This window comes from Pogoniulus pusillus, chromosome 2 (genome assembly GCF_015220805.1).
Source record: "Pogoniulus pusillus isolate bPogPus1 chromosome 2, bPogPus1.pri, whole genome shotgun sequence".
Taxonomy (NCBI): domain Eukaryota; kingdom Metazoa; phylum Chordata; class Aves; order Piciformes; family Lybiidae; genus Pogoniulus; species Pogoniulus pusillus.
In genome coordinates, this window is record NC_087265.1 from 34,937,296 (window position 1) to 34,956,492 (window position 19,197).

Here is a 19,197-nt window from a genome sequence, read left to right on the forward strand (position 1 = left end):
AACAGGTAGCTGGTTTCCTTCGGAATCATCACTGATACAATGTTGTGTCTTAGTAGCAGGGATACTTGGCACTCTTGAATAACTGTTATTAATAAAAGTGAGAGACTGAGCATACAATTTCAGTATGAATGCAGGTATTCTTTTCAGAACATAAAGCAGTCTATAGGTACCTGACCAAATTCTAGTGTAGGCGATTACTTTCTGCCTCCATTTGCTCTGTAGTCCCACAGACTGAATCTGCACAACATGCTATCAGAGTACTGTGTTTCCACTGCTGCACTTCTAGCAGCACAAAAACATGTGTTTTCTAAATGCTTTTAAGCTCATGGAGCTATGAGTTGTATATGAGCTAATTCCACTACATGCGGAGGTGGCTTTTGTCTGTTTCAGCAGATAAAAAGAGCCCAGGATTTTAGACTTTAGGCTTGTAAGACAGCAGCTCCAGCTACAGTACTTGCACCTGAGGTAAGTCCCTTCAACGAAGCTGGTTTTAAACGAAGGGATTCACAATGCCTAGTTTACAGGGACAAGGCATTACTCAAAAATTATCTAAGGTTATACAAAGGAAAGTATATGTATTCACACATGTGTATAGTGCTATTTTCACTATGAGCAAACCTGGTGCAACAGAGCAAGACATAAACCATGGGCTTAGTTCAGTGCAAGCTCCTGCCAAAACATGTGCCTGTGCTTTCCCCATTCCTGCAGTTCACAAAATCACAGAACCAGGCTAGAGAGGACTTCTGAGATCAAGTCCAACCTAGCACCTTCTAAATAAGTAAACCATGGCACTAAGTGCCTCATCCAGTCTCTTTTTAAACCCCTCCAGGGACGGTGACTCCACCACCTCCCCAGGCAGCCCATTCCAGTGACCAATCGCTCTTTCTGTGAAGAACTTCCTAACGTCCAGCCCTTTTCCTCACTGAAATAGGGTCTTTTACTACCGCACAGCTAGTCATGCCTACCACCAGCTGCAGTAGAAAAAGCACAGTCCCGTAAGCGTGTGTTAGCATACTGAACCTAAGACCAACTCTCCTCCTCACGGCGTTGCCAGCACCCAATTCACCGGAAGCCATTTTGTGCGTAACCGACGAGCACGGACGCCGGCGCAAGGTTGCGCGGAGGACACGTCCCCTCCGTCAGAACCCGCCGCCATCTTATGGGACGTGGGCTGGGTCTGTTTGCACAGCTCCGAGATTGGTCTTTTGAGATAGACGATAAAGTAAAACAAAATGCTTCATCTCGCCCGTTCCTCGCCTCAAAACACTTAACGGCTTGGGTCACGGTAAAATCATAAAGAGTTAGAGCAAACGTGGCGGAATATGTGTAATGATGTTAAAAGCGGCAATAGCCATGTCCCTCTGCGAGAAGCGGTGCGGCGAACAGCACTGCCAGCCCCGCACAAAGGCAGCTCAGCTCCTTCCACCGAAGCGTAAAGAGCGCTCTTGCGTGAGTCGAAGCCACGCCCAGGGTGGTGAGGCTAGCACCGCCCCCTCCTCCCCGCTCCTCAGCTCGGACTTCAAACGGCGGCCGTTGACGAGAGCTCCCCGCCGCGTTCGGGTGCGTTACCTTTCCCTTTCCCCCTAGCATCTCTCTTCGCGCTTTTAAGGCAGACTCCCCAGCACCGTGCATGGGGATTGAATCACCTTCTCTGTCTAGACCCGGGCCTCAGCGAGGGGCGGGCCGAGCGGCGTGCGGGAAGCCGGGCCGCCTGGCTCAAGCAGGGCGTTAACTCGGGAGGAGAAACGAAACCCGACTTTTTAAACTGCTCCAGCGGACTTTACACTCCTTTCATTTTCCAAGTGTGGTTTAAAACGACGTAGTTAGAAAGTTCTCTGTTAAGCTGCGTAAACTCCCTGCGGTAAAAGCAGTTGTAGAGTTTTTTTTGTTAGGGGAACTGAAGTGTTGAAACCAGCGTACCTTTAAATGGAAGTTATCTTGGTCGTTACTAGTTTTCACCTAGAACAAACAAACCTTTTTTAAAGCCTGATACAGCAGTGAGAAACGCGGAAGTAACTTTCGGTTTTCCCTGTTTTTTTCAATGTCTTGTGCCGTATCTTTTACAGGGAAATGTGAAGGTCGTGCAGCATGCTCCAAACAGTTCAACACTTTGAAAAATGACAGATTACACAGTCTCAAAATGCATTTACCTTTGTGTGGTTTCAGCACCTTCTTCAAACGGAGCAGAAGGGAGGAAGCACAAAAGTGCAGCCAGCCCCTGTTCTCTCCCTCTAGCGTAGAGACTTTCCCATGAGCTCATTCTGGGAAACACATGATTTTCAAATCAGAACTTCACCCACTGATGTAATATCCTTGCTTTTCTGCTACCTAAGTGTTCGTGAAATGTTGAAGAAACAAATGCTGTCGGAAATTGCAGGCTGTAATTGTAGAACTTGTTCAGAGTGTGAACCATTTCTCTTCTCTTGAAATGCCTTCCCTCTTAACAGCAGGTCTGGAACAGTGTGGCCAGTAGGACAAGGGAGGTTATTCTGCCCCTGTACTCAGCACTGGTCGGGCCACACTTTGAGTACTGTGTCCAGTTCTGGGCCTCTCAATTCAAGAAAGATGTTGAGGTGCTGGAACGTGTCCAGAGAAGGGCAACAAGGCTGGTGAGGGGCCTGGAGCACAAATCCTATGAGGACAGGTTGAGGGAGCTGGGGGTGTTTAGCCTGGAGAAGAGGAGGCTCAGGGGTGATCTTATTACTGTCTACAACTACCTGAAGGGGCATTGTAGCCAGGTGGGGGTTGGCCTCTTCTCCCAGGCAACCAGCAATAGAACAAGGGGACACAGTCTCAAGTTGTGCCAGGGTAGGTATAGGCTGGATATTAGGAAGAAGTTCTTCACAGAGAGAGTGATTTCCCATTGGAATGGGCTGCCCAGGGAGGTGGTGGAGGCACCGTCCCTGGAGGTGTTCAAGAAAAGACTGGATGAGGCACTTAGTGCCATGGTCTAGTTGATTGGATAGGGCTGGGTGATAGGTTGGACTGGATGATCTTGGAGGTCTCTTCCAACCTGGTTGATTCTATGATTCTATGATTCTATGTTGACTTACCATATGTGACATTTCACTTTGCCTTGACAATCACATTGGCATTTTTTAAATTGTACAGCTTTTGTGTCATAAACATGAAAACAAGTGTATAGTATAATTAATTGGATTATCTTCATAGAAACTAATGAACATGCAGGGTTTTTTTTCTGCCTGAGTTAATGCAGAAGGGAAATGATTTGTTGTCTAATATTCTCAGATGTTTACATTTACGAAATTATGAACCTCGTTTACAATGTAGTACTCGAGGTCAAAAGTAAGTGCAGACTTTAGACAAATATGCCTGTGACAAGTTGTGTAGTATGTGAGAAATTCAATATCTTTAAAAACCTTACACTTTATTCAGGAAAGTCTGAAAGTTAACTAAACCCAGAAACTTGTACTTAAGTGTATGTCTGTACCGACTTGTTGAGATATGCTTTCTCTCAATCCTCTTTTTAGTCACCTTAGAATTAGTGACTCTTCTTACCAGAGATCTATCTTCCAGGAAAGCTCTTCCTCTGAAAATTTAGTCTGATCGTCAACTCAAATAACAAAACTTAAAGAAAATTCCCCCTTTACCAGTTTACATTCAGCATACCAGGGATTTTCCTGGCTCTTGGAATACAAGAGAAAATGAGATGCTTTTGGTATTCCATGTATAGGCCTGCCTCTTTCACTTGCTGTGCCTCTGCTACTTGCAGTTATCCTTCTCCCTGTCTGTGGCGTTGGTTGTGTTAGACTTCAGCTATTTGGAATTACTCTGGTTTCCTTGTGAATTGACAATAAAAATGTGCAGTACTTCAAGCCTCTTTTTTTTCAACCATCTTCCTGCTCTTTAAGTGTTCCATTGAAGTCTTTATACACTACATGGAATGTTGAGCTGAGGAGGATAATTTTAAATGTTTTCTTGCAGCAATATTGACAAATCACACATGCATATGAACAAATAGATGGTTGGGACAGGTTTGTCTCTGATGAGCATGATTTTTTTTTCTTTCCTCTTGATAAGACAATCTGCTTTTCCTCTCAGCTTTGTAAAGAATTTATGTTCAATAATTCTTCTGCAAGGTAATTGAAAACCAAGACTATTGAGATTTAAATTTGTTACCTTTCTCTTTAATTGTTGCAGCTATGAGACATTTGCCAAAAAAAAAAAAAAATCTTGTCTTACGTCTTATGGTGAAGTAGATTGTGGCTCAGCTGTACACAGATGGGATATATTTGGCTTACCCTTATAAAGGCTAAAATTTGTCTTCAGGTTGCTCATTATGCCTTTCTCCACGTAGGTAGTGGGGATCAGAGAAGGTTAGATAGAATTTCCATAGTTGGTGGCAGCAGAAATTGAGTGTAGCACCCTAATTATTGTGTTAAAAATAACAGTGGTTTGGTTTTTTTTTCTTGTTTAGGCTTGAATTTTTATTCCCATTTTCAATATGGTGAAACATGAATGTCACATGAAGATAAAGGCAGTGTGTGACTTACACCTTCACAGATAACCAGTTTGCATTCTCAAGGTTAGATGTTTTTGATTTGTGTGTGGTGCTTTGGTGTTTTTGAGCATGGCAGATGGGAATCTTAAAAAAACCCAAACCAACAGTAATTTGTTCATGCTAATATGTTCCTGTTCATTCTGCATGTTCTTGAATTCATAGAATCAGTATTTTTAAACGCAACATTTTGTATTGTGACTATACATTGAAGGCCCATGTAGTGGGTTTATACATGTGTGTGAGGGTTAATTCTTTTGTCTACAATGCCTGGTTGCACTACCTCTTAGCTCCCAAAACTCTTAACTAAAACATGTCTTGTGACTTTTAGGGCAGAAAGGGGGAAGGGTTTCTGGGAAGAGATCAGAGCTTTAGACTTAAATTGCTATGGTAGGTGTTTAGAGAAACACTGGAAACAATCAGCAAGATGATGACTTTTGTTTCACTTCCTATGGAATTTACAAACTTGTATTAAGGTAATTTTACTTTGAAAAGAATTTCCTTTTTTTTTTCTGATTGGTGTGAGCTACCAAGTAATCTTGTTCTAAAAAGAATAGCTGGGAGAACTGAGAACAGGACTTGTGTGACTTACATTGGTGTTTTAGTTTTAAGTGAAATACATCGAGTAGGAGAGTGTGAGTTTGTGCAGCAAATAACTAACTTAGTACTTTTTGATTCTCTCTAACAGAACTGCTAATTTAAAAATGCATATGGTTAAGAATGAACACCAGAGAAGTGCTGTTATGGACATCATGTCATGTTGGCTTCCTGTTTAAAAAACATTAGGCTGGCAATTTTCAAGGAACACCAATAAAGTGATGACCAGGTGCCAAGTGCCAGCTGTCCTTATTTACCAGATCGAACAAGAACTTGATAAAGAAGAGGAAGAGATGATGGTTTTCCTGTGCCGAGACCTCGCTCCTGACTTGGCCACTGCAGACCTTAAAGAGCTCTTAGTGGCTCTGAATGAGAGAGAGAAATTATCCTTTTTTGGCTTATCAGAGCTGTTGTACAGAGTTAAGAGGTTTGACTTGCTGAGGAGGCACTTGAAGACTGAGAAAGCAACAGTGGAAGGTAACCTTGCCAGGAGTCTCAGACTTGTCCCTGATTACAGGTAATATATGTATTTCAGATCTCAAGGCTACTCTTACTTTGTTCAAAATATGTGGGACGTTTTAGGTTTCTTTTGGGGGGAGGAGTTTTAATGTTTTTTAAATAGGTAACGAAGGTAAAATAAATTCAGAAAAGGGCATTATATCTAGTTATATTGAAAAGAATGGTTTAAGTTTAGTCCCTAAAACAAGCCTTAGTAGCTCCTTACAAGTCATGGCATTAGAGTGATCTGTCTCTAAGGAGTTTGTGTGTATTAATCAGTAAAAGCAGTGATGTTTGTACAGTTTGAGATTTGTAGATAGAAATTATGCTTTAGGGGAACACAGAAATATTGTCTAGTTTGCTTTGGGCACATAGCTCTGTAGTACAGCTTTTATCAGGGGACATGTCTCTTACTACTTCTTGCTCTGTAGTTTTAAGATGTTTAAATTAAGAAGCTCCAGTTACTTTGTCAGACCTTAGAAAGAAATGCATGTGCTCATAAGGAAGATTTTCCAGTGTTAACTTTTCATGGAAATAACCCCCCTGTAACTGCTAAGTAAAAGGTTAAAGATGTGTTCTGTTGTCTCATTCGCTCGCTTCATCTTTAATGAAGTAGTAAGGAGACTTGTTTTCCTAGCAGTGGCTATTACACAGTCAGTCTGAGTGATGTAGGTGCTGATTAGCAGAGTAGGTATTTTGTAATTTGATCTTGGAGCAAGGTAGGCTTTTCCTCCTGTTGTTTAATTTGGAATGACATATTAAAGCAGTAACCTGGGAGAAGCTAGGTAGTTGGGCAAAGATGGGATCTTGCTGGAAGCTAATCCTTTAGAAATGTCTCTACTTTATTTCAGGGTACTAATGGTGGAGATTAATGAGGATCTCGAAAAAGAAGAAGTGGGTTCTCTTGTTTTTCTACTCAGAGAATACACTCCTCGCATGAAAATGGCAAAAGATAAGGTATGGGTTTGCTGATCTCTGGAGAAGTGAGAGATTAAAGTGAAAAAGAAAGTAGCAAAAGAGGAGAGACAGTACTGCAGCAGAGGGTAGTGAGGCAGGATTAGCTAGAAGTCAGGAAATAGAGGAGGAAGTGGCTTCTCTTTCATCTTTTTTAATTCAGAGAAACAAGCATGAGAAATAGTAAGAGAGAACATTAGAGACTTGCTGTAGTGAATGGTGTTAGCATGAACGTCAGGAACAGAAGATGTTAAGAAAGAAAATTCTATTCAATAGTACCAGTTGGAGAGTTCATGTATGAAGAATCTCAAACCAATAATTACATTAAATATATCTCGAATTATGAAGTCACTTTCTATGTTTGTGCTCTGCTTCACTTGCAGAAGAACAATTTTCATTATATCTGTCTCTCCACATTTGCAGTCCAAATATTTAATTGCTTTGAGAAAAAAAACAGAGGTTCAGTAGAGTAGATTGAGAAAACTTGACTGCTGTGCATAGAAGTCTGGAGATTTCTATGTTTTTCCACTGAGTTTTTTTCTTTCTTTAACCAAAGAAAGGGAGAAGCCCTACAAATTCCCCAAAGATATCTTTTGCTTTGTGGCATGCAAGGTGACTTTACAAATGGCTGCATTTGTAGCAACAAGGGAGTGCAAAACTGTTTCCTCAAAACCTTTGATGTAAGAATGTAACTTTCTAGTTTCCACTATTCTATGATAATACCAAGAATTCTTTTATCTTCCAGGTAACTTTTTTAGTATTTCAGAAGGTAATGTCCTTAGTTCTTGAATATACAACCTTTATGACCACCCTGTGTTATTTTATGGGTTACATTTTATTTATTATTAGAGAGTAAATGACTGATACAACTGTTTTGTCATATATTGCTGTTCTAGAGTTTTCTATCTCTTGTGATTGACTTGGAGAAGCTAAATTTGGTGGCTCCTAATAAACTGGATTTGATAGAAGATTGTTTTCGAACTATTCGCCGGATAGACCTGGTCAGGAAGATTCAGAAGTACAAACATGAAGGTAAAATGCTGGTTTTGTACTCGTTACTCATAATAGCAATGATCAAGTGTGCTCTTAGAAAGACTATGAGAGTTGGGGCTCTTTAGCCTGGAGAACAGGCTTCAAAGAGACCTTGTATTAGCTTTCCAGTATCTGAAGGGGGCCTACAAAAAGGATGGGGAGGAACTATTTACAAGGTCTTGTAATGACAGAAAGAGGAGTAATGAGTTTAAACTGGACAAGGGGAGATTTAGACTAGATGTTAGGAAGAAGTTCTTCACATTGAGGGTGGTGAAACACTGGAACAGGTTGCTGAGACAGGTTGTGGATGTTCCCTCCAAGGCTAGGTTGGATGAGGCCTTGAGTGACCTGTTTTGGTGGGAGGTGTCCCTGCCTGTGGGTGGAGGTTGGAACTAGATGATCTTTGAAGTCCCTTCCACCCTAAAGCATTTTATGATTTTGTGATTCTATAAAATTGTAAGTTACAACCTAGAGTATTTGCATGCTTCATAGATTGAGGATTTTTAAGCAGTTGATGTATTATGGTGTATTTCTTTGTGTTTCTCTTACACTTTCAGCTTCCTTGTCCTCCATTCATTCTCAGCCAGTATATATAAATGCACTTCAGGCATCTCTCCCTAATCTCAATCTGATTGATCCCCCTTATAATTCAGGCGTAAGTATACAATAAAATAGATCCTTTATTTCTGCATATTGCCAGGCATTGAAAGGCAGATTCATCTTTGCAGAGCTTGTGGAACGAGGGATTGGTAGTAACTAAAATACTGCTTAATTTATTCCTCCTATTCCTGTTATTTGCAGAGTTAAAGGTCTGATTTTAATCTTCTAACTGAGAATGATCCCCTTTAAAGCTTCTGTGTTTTTTCCCCTGTTAATTGGACATACAAAATAAGTATCTTGAGAGTTTTTTCTTCTATTCTGAGGAGTGAACAGTTGTGCTTTTAAATGTCCTTTGCAAAACTTACTCTTCTGTGTACTTCAGGAAAGTTTTTTTTTTAACTCTAGAAGCCAAAGGCTAAAGGTTTTTTAAGGACATCTTTTCAGATTATTGTGTGTGTTTTGATCTAATTTTAATGAAAATACATCAGTATGCACAAAATCATCAACTTACACTGCATGCAGTACTCTTCATGTTTGTGCTAGGTCTGATACTGTAATAGCCTGACCTTACTTAAAGTCTTAAGCTAAGTTAACATTTCCTGCTAAATGGATTTGATGAAATTATTTCGTTCATGGTCAGTAAATATGTGTGTGTAAAGCTTGCAGACAAGACACCAGTGAATCAATTTGTCTCCATTAACAAAGTCATAACAGCTTTATTTTCCAGACTACTGACAGGAAAGAGTTTGCATTGGCTTTCCATAATATTATCATATTTTTCTTTCTAATTCACTGAAAGTTCCTCTCTGTTGCTCTACAGGAAACAAAAAAAATGTATCTCCAGAGGTGGTTTTGTTTTATTATGTTAGGGAATAAGCTTTCCTTTACTGTAATTTTAGTTAGTTTGTTTTTTACTGAGGGCTCCAGGGTTTTGTTTGTTTGCAGTTTTGGTAAGAATTTTTACTTTTTATTTTGCAATTGTCATTAGCTGATAGATGTGAATCTGAAATAAGGAGTCCTTTTATTGAGGAAGAAAAATAGTTTTGTGTTACATTTTGAAGCACATGACTATTGATTCTTCAAGGAGAGAGGGGAAATAAACATTTTCCTTCATTTTAGATCCAGAATGTGAACAAGGAAGAATCACAGATTGGACAAAGTCCTATTCTGGGTAAGAGCATTTTATCTGAATATTGATAATCTAAGAGAGCCAAATTAAGAATGTTGTATCAAAAAGACTGGTTGCATTTATGGCTAATCCAGGTGATAACATCAGGAGCAAAGAGCATTTGGTACCTCTGAAAATTGAGCCTTCCTTTATTGTTTGCTCTTTTATTTGCTTTCTATGTGCTGCCAGAACTTTATTGAAACTGCTGTGGGCTTCCGCTGTTACAGCTTTTTAACAGAATAAATAGTTTATTAATAAAATTATGGGAAAAAGTTGATTAACCAGCTCTGGAGGCTTGTGTAGTGCAGCTGTAACCATTAAGTCTTGAGTAGGAAGTTTTTGTATCAGGCTAGCCAGAAAGTTTTCCAGCAAGTACCAGGTTCTTACCATGTGTGCTGTGTATTCTTTCTTGAAACCCTCTCAAATACAGTGATTTAAAAAAAAAAAAAGAATTGGCTGGATGCTCTCAGTGTAGGAGATATTGTTTGTTAATTCTGGTCACAAGCAATATAGAATGCAATCCAAATAACATGTTAGAGATGATTTTTTTGGTGTGTTTTGTTGGTTTTGTTTGTTTGGCTTGGGTTTTTAACTTCAGTAGCATACGTAGAAACTAAGAGGTCCAGATGAGTAGGAATTTGGCTGAACAAAATAGGCTTATTGGTTCATAAAGTGGAAGGGACCTTAAAGATCATTTAGGTGCAGTCCCGCTGCCATGGATAGGGACACCTTCCACTAGACTGGGTTGCTTAAAGCTGCATCCAGTGTGGCTTTGAACACTTCCAGGAGTGGAGCAGTTAAACTGCCTTTTTAATTGATTTGTTGTCACTATCATTGGTACGTACATGCTCAAGATTACTGATGTACATTTTCACTGCAGCAGAGCCAGTCCGTATGTCTATTCAGGAATCAGGACCAGTGTCACATAAGGTATGTGCTTGTGCATATTTTTGCATGTAAACATCATACAGATCTCTGCAGATATTTACCTTGGTTCTTTTTGTGTTTGAGATTTTCTTTAATTGCACACAAGCAGAAAAATGTGTACATCCATATCTTCCTCAGCTATAACCAGGTTCTATGCATTGTTTTTGCAGAATATATTTGTAATATATTTGATGCTTCCAGAGTAGCAGCAGTGTGCAAAATGCATGTACATATCACGTGAACACAGGACTTGTATATTCATTAGTGGAGGCTAAGTCAAAATCTGTTGGAAGTCTGACCTCTTGCCATCTGGATTAGAAATTGCAGGGCTTCATAGCAGGCAGTGAATTTTTTATTCTCTCTCCACCTCTATTGCAGGTAGGATATAGACATGCTTTGAGTATTAGCGATAAAGATGGACTGCTGCTGTTTTCGCTAGCTCTCTTGTAGGTCAGGAACCAGGGAGTGACTTAATAGCAAGTTGACTGTAATATTTTTTAAGGGGAGAGAAATTTTAGATTTAATAATTTCAGATTATTAGGAACAAGGAGGCTGTTTCGCTTAATAAGGAAATAAATGTTGTTTTGATGAGCAGTGCTTGCACACCTGAAGAACACAAAAGTTCTCTACATTTGTTTTGTTGGCAGTATGAAGCTTGTAAACCCCAACATCTCAATAGTTGTTACACTTACTGAAAGTACTACAGAAAGGTCATTGCTGTTGTAGTCCAGGCCTTTAAAAAAGGCCCTATACCCCATCCTGCTTTGAGTTTTGGTGGTTTTTTCTTAATGTTTGAAGAGCTACCTGTCCAGAGTTAAGATTGTGTTTCAAATTTGGTTCTCTCATTTCTGGTACTGTCTTAGTTGTTTAAGAATCATTACGGTATTAAGATTTCATAACATGAGGATACAAAAATTAAATCTCTACTAGAAATGGTGAAAAAAAATAATGAGTCCACATCTCCTGATTATTTTGTTTGTTTGGTCATTTAAAGAAAACATACTACATCTCAGTAGAGAGACTTCTGCTAGCTACTCTATGGAAAAAATACAGAATGTAATTGAGTAGATTTGAGGTGGTTAAATTTGAGAAAATAAGTCATTACATTGACGGAGTGACATTAATTTATTTGTTCCTCAGGTGAATGAAGACCAGTACAGAATGCAAAGTCAGCCTTTAGGAATATGCCTGATAATAGACTGTATTGGCAATGATACAGGTAAGTCTATGAAACTGCAGTTTAACAAAACTGTCATCATAGTTTTGTATGGAAAGGAATTTTCTTCCTTCTCTCTTGGTCTAGTTAAATTAATAATTTGCATGTAGAATTCCAGGTAGTCAGTGCCATAGTTAAAACATGGGGTTTTCCTAACTGCTTTTGTGGAATCCAAAAATCAGATCATTGCTTAAGCAAAAATACCCACTCTAATAGTTGTAGCATGTGAGACTCAACAAAAAAAAAAAATTGAGAGTATTTTCAGCCAGTTCTGTAGTAGGCTGGTGTAAGAAAAGGAAAGGGTTTGTGGCCTGTCTCTTCTCGTAACTAATGTCCCAGCAGATGAAGCAGCTTATGCACTGTTGAAGAGCAGTGATGCAGAGCACAAACAGCAAAATAATTTTTCATGGTTGTTTGACAATGGTGTTTTAGGTAAATGATACCAAATGTGCATGAAAGTGAAAAAATCAAAGCACATGCTTTTCATGAGGTCATATGGTCATTATATTACTTGCAGAAGAACAGAAAGTGTAAACATGGAAAAAGTCTACTGACTGGAAAGGACAAAAATAGGTTACATCTTTAGCATCTAGCATGTCAAATACACCTACAAATCATGACTCTGCTGCTGTTGTGCCAAAAAAACACCTGAAGCAAGGCTTGGTGTGCCTTGGTTTCCATGAGTGTCTGCATTGGATGCAGAAACAATGAAACCATGCATGTGCCTTAGATGTTTAATGTCACTGGTGCATCATCAGAATTTTAACAGGACAGAAAGGAAGACTTTCACTGGAATACCGTTTTGTACTAGTGAGGTTCAGGAGAGACTGGACAAAACAGCATTGCTTGGAGAAGTTCATTAGAAAGGCATTTGCTACTCTTACTTGTGCCATGCTACTTACAAAGACTGAAGAATGAGAAGAGGGAGAGTGTTAGGATTCTGTGGCATGCATCAAGAGTCTAGCTGTCCCATGATTTGAACAGTTGAAAATGCCTAGTGTAAACAATGTGGATTCATGAGATGCAGATAAAATCGATATGCGTCTTGCTGTGTTGTAAACGTCTACTTTTGACTTTTCCATTTGAGAGCCAGTTTTTATCCTCGCGTTGTAAACAATCACGGGGAGAAAAGTGTAATTTCGTGTCTAGTGTGGAAATGCTCAGAAGCTGGTAGAGGTTTGCTGGGAGATGATTACTGATGAAGAAACAGATGCTTTCCATTCTCAGGCTTCAGCATGTGATGCTGTGTGTTGTCTTGCTTTGAAATAACTGTATCCAAAGCTTACCATGTATAATTTCTGATTCATTGTTAAACTAAGGTATCAGCTCTACTTTTTTATTTTCCTCAATGGTGACACTTGGCGTGTGCACACGGTCTAAAGTGATGCCAGGTTTTGTTTCTTTATGTACCTGCTAACGAGACAATTACCGAAGCACTGTTGCTGTATGTCTAGATTTGGTTGTGTACTACCGCCCTCTAATGGATTAAGTCCGGTCCGTCATCGAGTGTGTAGCTGCTGAACGGCAGAAATGACGAGTCTTCCATTTGAATTTTGAGAGCATGCCTTATTGCCTAAAGTAGAAGGGATTTTCCTTTCTATTTATAAATTTTAAAATGTCAACTTTTAAAATTATTTTACAAAATTTAGTCAAACAGAACTGGAATTAAATTCTGTAGTTCTTCTTAATCACCTCACTCTAGTATAGAGTGTATATGTACTTGGTATTTCGCTGGAGAAAGTTACAAGTTGTGTTCCCTGTTTTCTCTATGGGCTTTTCCAGGAGAACAGTGTGGTAGTACAGCTCCTGCTTGGCTACCAGTTACCTATGAAGTAGCCTCTGCTAATTAAACATTGTTAAACTTTTGAAGTAATGGAACAGTCTAATTTCCTGTGTGAGGCAACTTACAGAAATGTGGCACTTGATATTTCCTGCCATACCAGAAAGTGTGTGTGATCAATGTATATGTAGTTTATACTAAAGATAGGATGCTACAAATACGAGTTGTTAATAGTAGCTTGTGGTTCTCTGAACACTTACAAAAATACCCATGGTTTTAAGGACCATGTAGTTTGTTTCACTCCCATATTCATAAACACTTAAAGTACTTAAGAGCACAGCACGTTTTCCTCCAGTATGAGTTAACACAAATACAATAGAGTCAAATCTTAATTTTTGGCCACCTGCAGTTTTAATACATTTCAAAGAGTTAATTGTTTAGCTTTTTGTTTTGGTTTGTTTTTCCCTGAAAAAATGCCATTCTGTCACAGTTAAGACTCCAGTGTCCATTCTCCACCTGGAACTCATCACTTGAAGTCCATTTTATATAACAGGAAACATAAATTACTGGAGCAGGCTTCTTTGGTCTTGTAAAAGGGTTCCTTATGCAGTTCTCTATAGTGACCATTCAGAGTAATTTCAACAAAAAGAGCAACAGGTTTCCTATACTATCCATATTACTCCTTATCATTTCAAGAATGTTCTGTGTGAAGTATTTTCTAACGTTTCTGCTATTTTAAGCACTAGGAGTTTGTTATACTGACTCCAGATGAAAGCATACAGGTGTCTGTGGAATTCGGAGCAGATCACATACCAAATAATGCTGTCTTTGGAGTCATGAAGTACATAACTCATGTTAAAGAGAACATGCATGTAATGTACTGTGATCAAGTACTCCAGATTTTTAGATTATTGTGATGATATAAATGTCTTGTTTCCAATAGTGAAATGCTGTTCTTCAAGATAGTTGAGATTGAGCTTTGATGTGCTGTTACTTAATTTTACATCTTGTTTTTTTCAGATATGTTGGAAGAGACTTTCAGAGGCTTAGGCTATGACATTCATTGTCACAGATACTTAAATCTGAACACTATGAATCAAACATTGCTTGAAGTTGCAAGGTTGCAGCAGCACAGAAATTGTGACAGCTTCATTTGCATACTGGTCAGCCGTGGAAGTCCTCACAGCATCTTCTGCACAGACCATACCTGTTCTGGATTCCCTTTGGAACAAATAAAGAAATACTTCACAGCAGACTCATGTTCTGAACTCCTAGGAAAGCCAAAGCTTTTTTTTATTCAGAGCTACATTGTGCCAGAGAATGAGCAAGAATATACTAGTCTTTTAGAAGTAGATGGTAATTATGAGAAAACCATTGCTAATGTAAAAATCCCTGCAAAAGTCACTATCCCCCAAGTAGCAGATGTCTTTTGGAGTCAGTGCAAGGTGGATGTATGTACACTAGAAAAATCTCCAAGTTCATCCTCATATTATCTGCGTTGTCTGTCTGAACTACTCCGCAATCCTCATAAAAGGTAAATTTTAAAAAATAGTAAAAGTATCCTTTTCCCCATGACAACCTGCTGAGTCTAAAGTTGTCTTCTCTTGTGGATTCTTAAATGGTGTATTGTTTTATTCTCTAATAGAAATCTTTTCTTGCTGCAGGAAGCTGTCTATATTAGATATCCATACAGAACTGAACAGAAGAGTCTATGAATGGAATAAGACCACTGACCCAAGCCAACAATACTCACTTCTGCTCCAGCACACACTGAGGAAGAAACTCTTTCTTTCTCCCACTTAACTGCTGTTGGAAAGGACATGTCTGAATTAGCCAATAAGAAACACAAAATATGATCCAGACAGTTTCACACATACTTCATGCATTGCTATTGCACATATACTTAAATACCTACTGCTTCCAAACCCAGGGATTTAGAAGCATTTTGGTATGTTAGGGCACTAGATACATTTCAATACATAAGGCAGCTATGATAGAGCACTGCCACAGATCTTACAACCAAATACAAGAGGTAAAGAGGGTGGAAAGAGCTCTGTATAGCTATTGCTTTTTACAGAGGGTTGTGTTTTTGTTTCATTCATTGTTTTTAGCAGTGCATTGATTTAGGTTCTTCTGTTGATACTTAAAACAAATGCAAGTCAGTGCAAATCACTCAGATTCACTGGGTACTTTGCCCAGCAACTACTAATGGAAAATATGTCAGCATTAGTAAGTTGTCATTTGCTTGCCTCCACAGACTAGCAAAACAGAAGAAGAGTCTTGTAAATAATTTGGATTCCACCTACCTGCTGCATTAGAGGTGGTGTTTCACCCAGAACCCTGTGTTATCACTACTGTCCACAGCACACTAGAGTTGTGTTAAGTCTCTGCCACATTTTGTGCTGTTTTTCACTAATACAAAGATGAGTCTATGTGTAGCCAGGGCTTTATAGTGATCTACCACAGAGTTTAAAAAAAAAGGTGAGACTTTGACAGATGGGTTATGGTAGCTGAAACACAATTCACACTTTTTGCACTAGGCGTAGTTGTAGAAGTACACTTTGTCATATTTGAATCTAGATGTTGTGTATCAGTCACTGGCTCTTAAGACTGGATTAAATATAATAATGCTGTTGAATTTTTTTTTTGTCATTGAATTTATGGCATTGTCTTCCCTCATAAAGCTTGCAAACTTTTAATACTAATACAGTCTTCTGCCCAGGAAAAAACAATTCAAGGCCTTGATGTGGTAGTTTGGTTTCTGATGTAGTTACACCATGTATCATTCCGGCATGCATTCCACGCAATCAAAAATGAAAAGAGTTTTTGCTCGTACAGGCTATGCTAGTTCCTTGAACAAATACAGTTCAAAAACATTTCTAGTACAGCTGCATTTGGTTTGAGCAAAAAGCAGATGTGCTTACACACCAAACTTCACCAACAATGCTTGTTATTGTAGACAAAGCTTATCAGAAAGCTAGCCTAATGATGCTATGTATTGTATACTATCAGTATACCTTAGCATATTGATTGATAATTAGGAGGGTTTGGCCAGTAAACTTTCACGGTCATGACTTTTTTTAACTCCTTGGTGTTAATGTGCTTGGCTGTTGGCTTGACATCATCTGTATGCACTGTCTTTTTTTAAACCATGTTTAAGTTTTATTCAGAAAACAATGAATTTTCAAATAGTTTCTATAACTGAAGGTAAAAATACTTTTATTTGGCAAAAAGTACATAATGAACTCTTAAGAAATGCTTGAGAGTCCTTCCTTGTTACGTGATACGCACTCAGTCTCTTCATGGTGTAAGTTCTTAAACTACTGATTGGTGAGGATTGATAAGAGGCTATAAAGAGGAGAAACCCACTGAATGAGTTTCATGTCTTTATCCATAGAAAATGTGGATATTGACATAGATATTTATATTGATTATAGCATTTTTATAATATATAAAGTACACTTCATATCATTATTCAATCTTTACTCTTTTAAAAATTGTATTGTCTCGTTTGCATGCTAACTCTAGCAAGTTACAGAGTTGTGATGAGGAGAAATTTTCCCACAAAAATTACTTACAAAATTACTTCCAAAAGTAATTCACCTGTACTGCAAACCTGTGCGTTCCATACTTGTCTCTTTCCACTTTGCAAGCTGTGGAAGTGTCTTCTTTCATATAAAAATATATGGAAACTTTTCAATAACTTTGAACTGGGAAATGCAACCCAAATTTGTATATTGACTTCTGAGTACCTGTGTTATTTTTGCTACTGTAATTCTATGTAGGCACAGGCATGAGAGGAAAAATAAAAAAAAACAGATGTTTTCTAAAAGCTCATTTTTCATGAGCACTACAGTGAAAATAGCAAATCTAATTTCATGATGTTAAAGGTGTAGAAAAAATTGCCATTGTGGGACAAATAGACAGGACAGGACTTCCTTTCAGTTTTCTGTTTTCTAAGAACGGGCCAATTGAACTAGTTCTTTTCTGCAACTAGTGACATGTTTCTTTTGGCTTTAAAAATACATCTTAAAATCACATTCATATGTTTTCCATATGTTGAAGTAGAGAACTGCACTGCATCAACAGAAGGGTCTATATTCTACATGATAGGTAATAAAAATAGCATTAATTTATAACCTTGAATATTAATAACCAGTTATCTTACAATAAATCTCAAATGTAATTTTGAAACTCTACCTTGCTTATGTTTTATAGAGTAAGAGAAGGATGTATTTGGAGTCTTAGAAGTTACTTCTTGTAGTGGCTGGTAAATGAAACAAGTGATGAAACAAGTATGCTTTCTATGGTTGTAGAAATAAAATGTGATTCCTAGTTATCATATGTGATCATAACAAATGATGCAATGCTAATAAATATCATGTCTTTTACAAATTAACTTAATTTTTCCCATTTTCCTTACTAGCTTTTGCATGTGATGAGCACTCCTGATGCCTTAGACAACCAGAACCAGGGAGAATGGAACCAAGAGGAGGCAGAGAGATGTTGGAAAGACATATGGAAATTCCAAGCAGGATCAAAAAGGGGAATGGTAGGGAGAACAAAGAGAACAACTAGGGACAAGACAATTTGAGGAGAAATACATCAATATTGGAAAGAGAAAGAAGAAAACGAGAAAAGGCAGAAAGGAAGTAAGATCTGGTAGGGATAGTCACTGATTATTCTAACAATGTGGTTTTTTGTAGGTTGGTTGTAAATAAAACTATTTACTTAATAATATCTGCTAATATTTGTATAGCTGTTTCTGATAATGTTGTGACAAAACTGACCAAAAGAGGAGAGGGAAAATGATTTTCTATCTGGAACCATCATCAGTTTATGATACATAAGAAGTTGCATGCTGGTGAAATTTCATGGTATATTTTTCCAAAGCTGTTTGTGATGGTTGGGAGTTACCTGCTGCTCCACTCTTACAAAATCACCCAGACTAGAGTCAGCTGGCTGGAAGTTCATAGAATCAACCAGGTTGGAAGACACCTGCAAGATCATCCAGTCCAAAATGAAGCTTTATATTTACAGTTTGGCACAATATACAAGCAGATATTTACAGCTATATACAGAAACATACAAGTTAAAAGTAATGCAGAAACACAACACCCCTCCCTAGAGTCCCCAGGAGTAGGTCCCAACCACCCTTCCACCTTTTTTCCACCCCTCTACCTTAACACAGAGTATACCTTACGGTCAAGGTGAGCTTGGAGGATCAGCAAGGGGGAGTTAGAAGCAGAATTTGTTGGGTGACATGGAGAAAAAGCACAGGCACTGACTGCGACACACACACTGACTGTCTTATCTATGTTTGTGTTGTTGTTTTTATACATCTCAGCAAGCCTATGAGCAAAGTAGGCATCACCTTTGTTTCCTTTTCACAGCCTGTAATCTAGTTTTTCTCGTTAAAACGTTCCAGTTAGCCTCAAACCAGCGCACTATTGTTAAACAAGATAAATACATCCACTCCTTGCTACTGCACTGTGTTTGGAACAAGAGTGTTGGCCTTACTGCTCCATGGAAGTGAATTTCAGTTTGGCTTTCTCCCTACTGAAACAGAAATGTCTTGTACATCTGTACGTGCTGTATATACAGAAGAGGGGAAATGGAATAGGCAGAGTATAGATAAGGCCTTTCAGTGGTTCGGGTGTCATTGCTGGAAATGCTGAATGGCCTGAGGGGTCTGCTTAAGGCAGGTCATGCTCACCATCCTCCTTTCCTCCCCATTACCGCAGTAGGTGTGTGGAGGGGACGGATTCGCGTTAAAACGGCATTGAAGCGAGCACTACTCGCAACCTTCCTGTCAGCGAAGAACTCTGCTAAAAATGTTGGGGAGTTTTTTTGCGATGTGGCCTTCTTTAAAAGGGCCTTGCCGCAAAAGAGAAAAGTTTTACTGG

The 19,197-nt window shown here is 38.7% G+C and overlaps 1 protein-coding gene across 5 annotated transcripts; it reads left to right on the forward strand.

The window, feature by feature from the left end:
* The first annotated feature begins 4 nt into the window (after window positions 1-4).
* Window positions 5-18,029, forward strand: CFLAR (CASP8 and FADD like apoptosis regulator). Of its 5 annotated transcripts, XR_010306110.1 has the most exons (12): window positions 1,429-1,560; window positions 4,439-4,546; window positions 5,208-5,633; window positions 6,466-6,571; window positions 7,465-7,600; window positions 8,158-8,255; window positions 9,320-9,371; window positions 10,249-10,298; window positions 11,436-11,514; window positions 14,312-14,825; window positions 14,956-15,772; window positions 17,718-18,029. XR_010306110.1 is itself a non-coding variant. In XM_064160622.1 (11 exons), the coding sequence occupies exons 3-11, from the start codon at window positions 5,338-5,340 to the stop codon at window positions 15,092-15,094; spliced, it is 1,470 nt and encodes a 489-aa protein (XP_064016692.1). In that variant the 5' UTR covers window positions 5-465; window positions 4,439-4,546; window positions 5,208-5,337; the 3' UTR covers window positions 15,095-17,690. The 5 variants fall into 5 exon arrangements, 4 of the variants coding, with proteins under 4 accessions (XP_064016692.1, XP_064016711.1, XP_064016684.1 ...); XM_064160622.1 differs by lacking the exons at window positions 1,429-1,560; window positions 17,718-18,029 and adding an exon at window positions 5-465 and having other exon boundaries at window positions 14,956-17,690; XM_064160641.1 differs by lacking the exon at window positions 14,956-15,772.
* The last annotated feature ends 1,168 nt before the right edge of the window (window positions 18,030-19,197 follow it).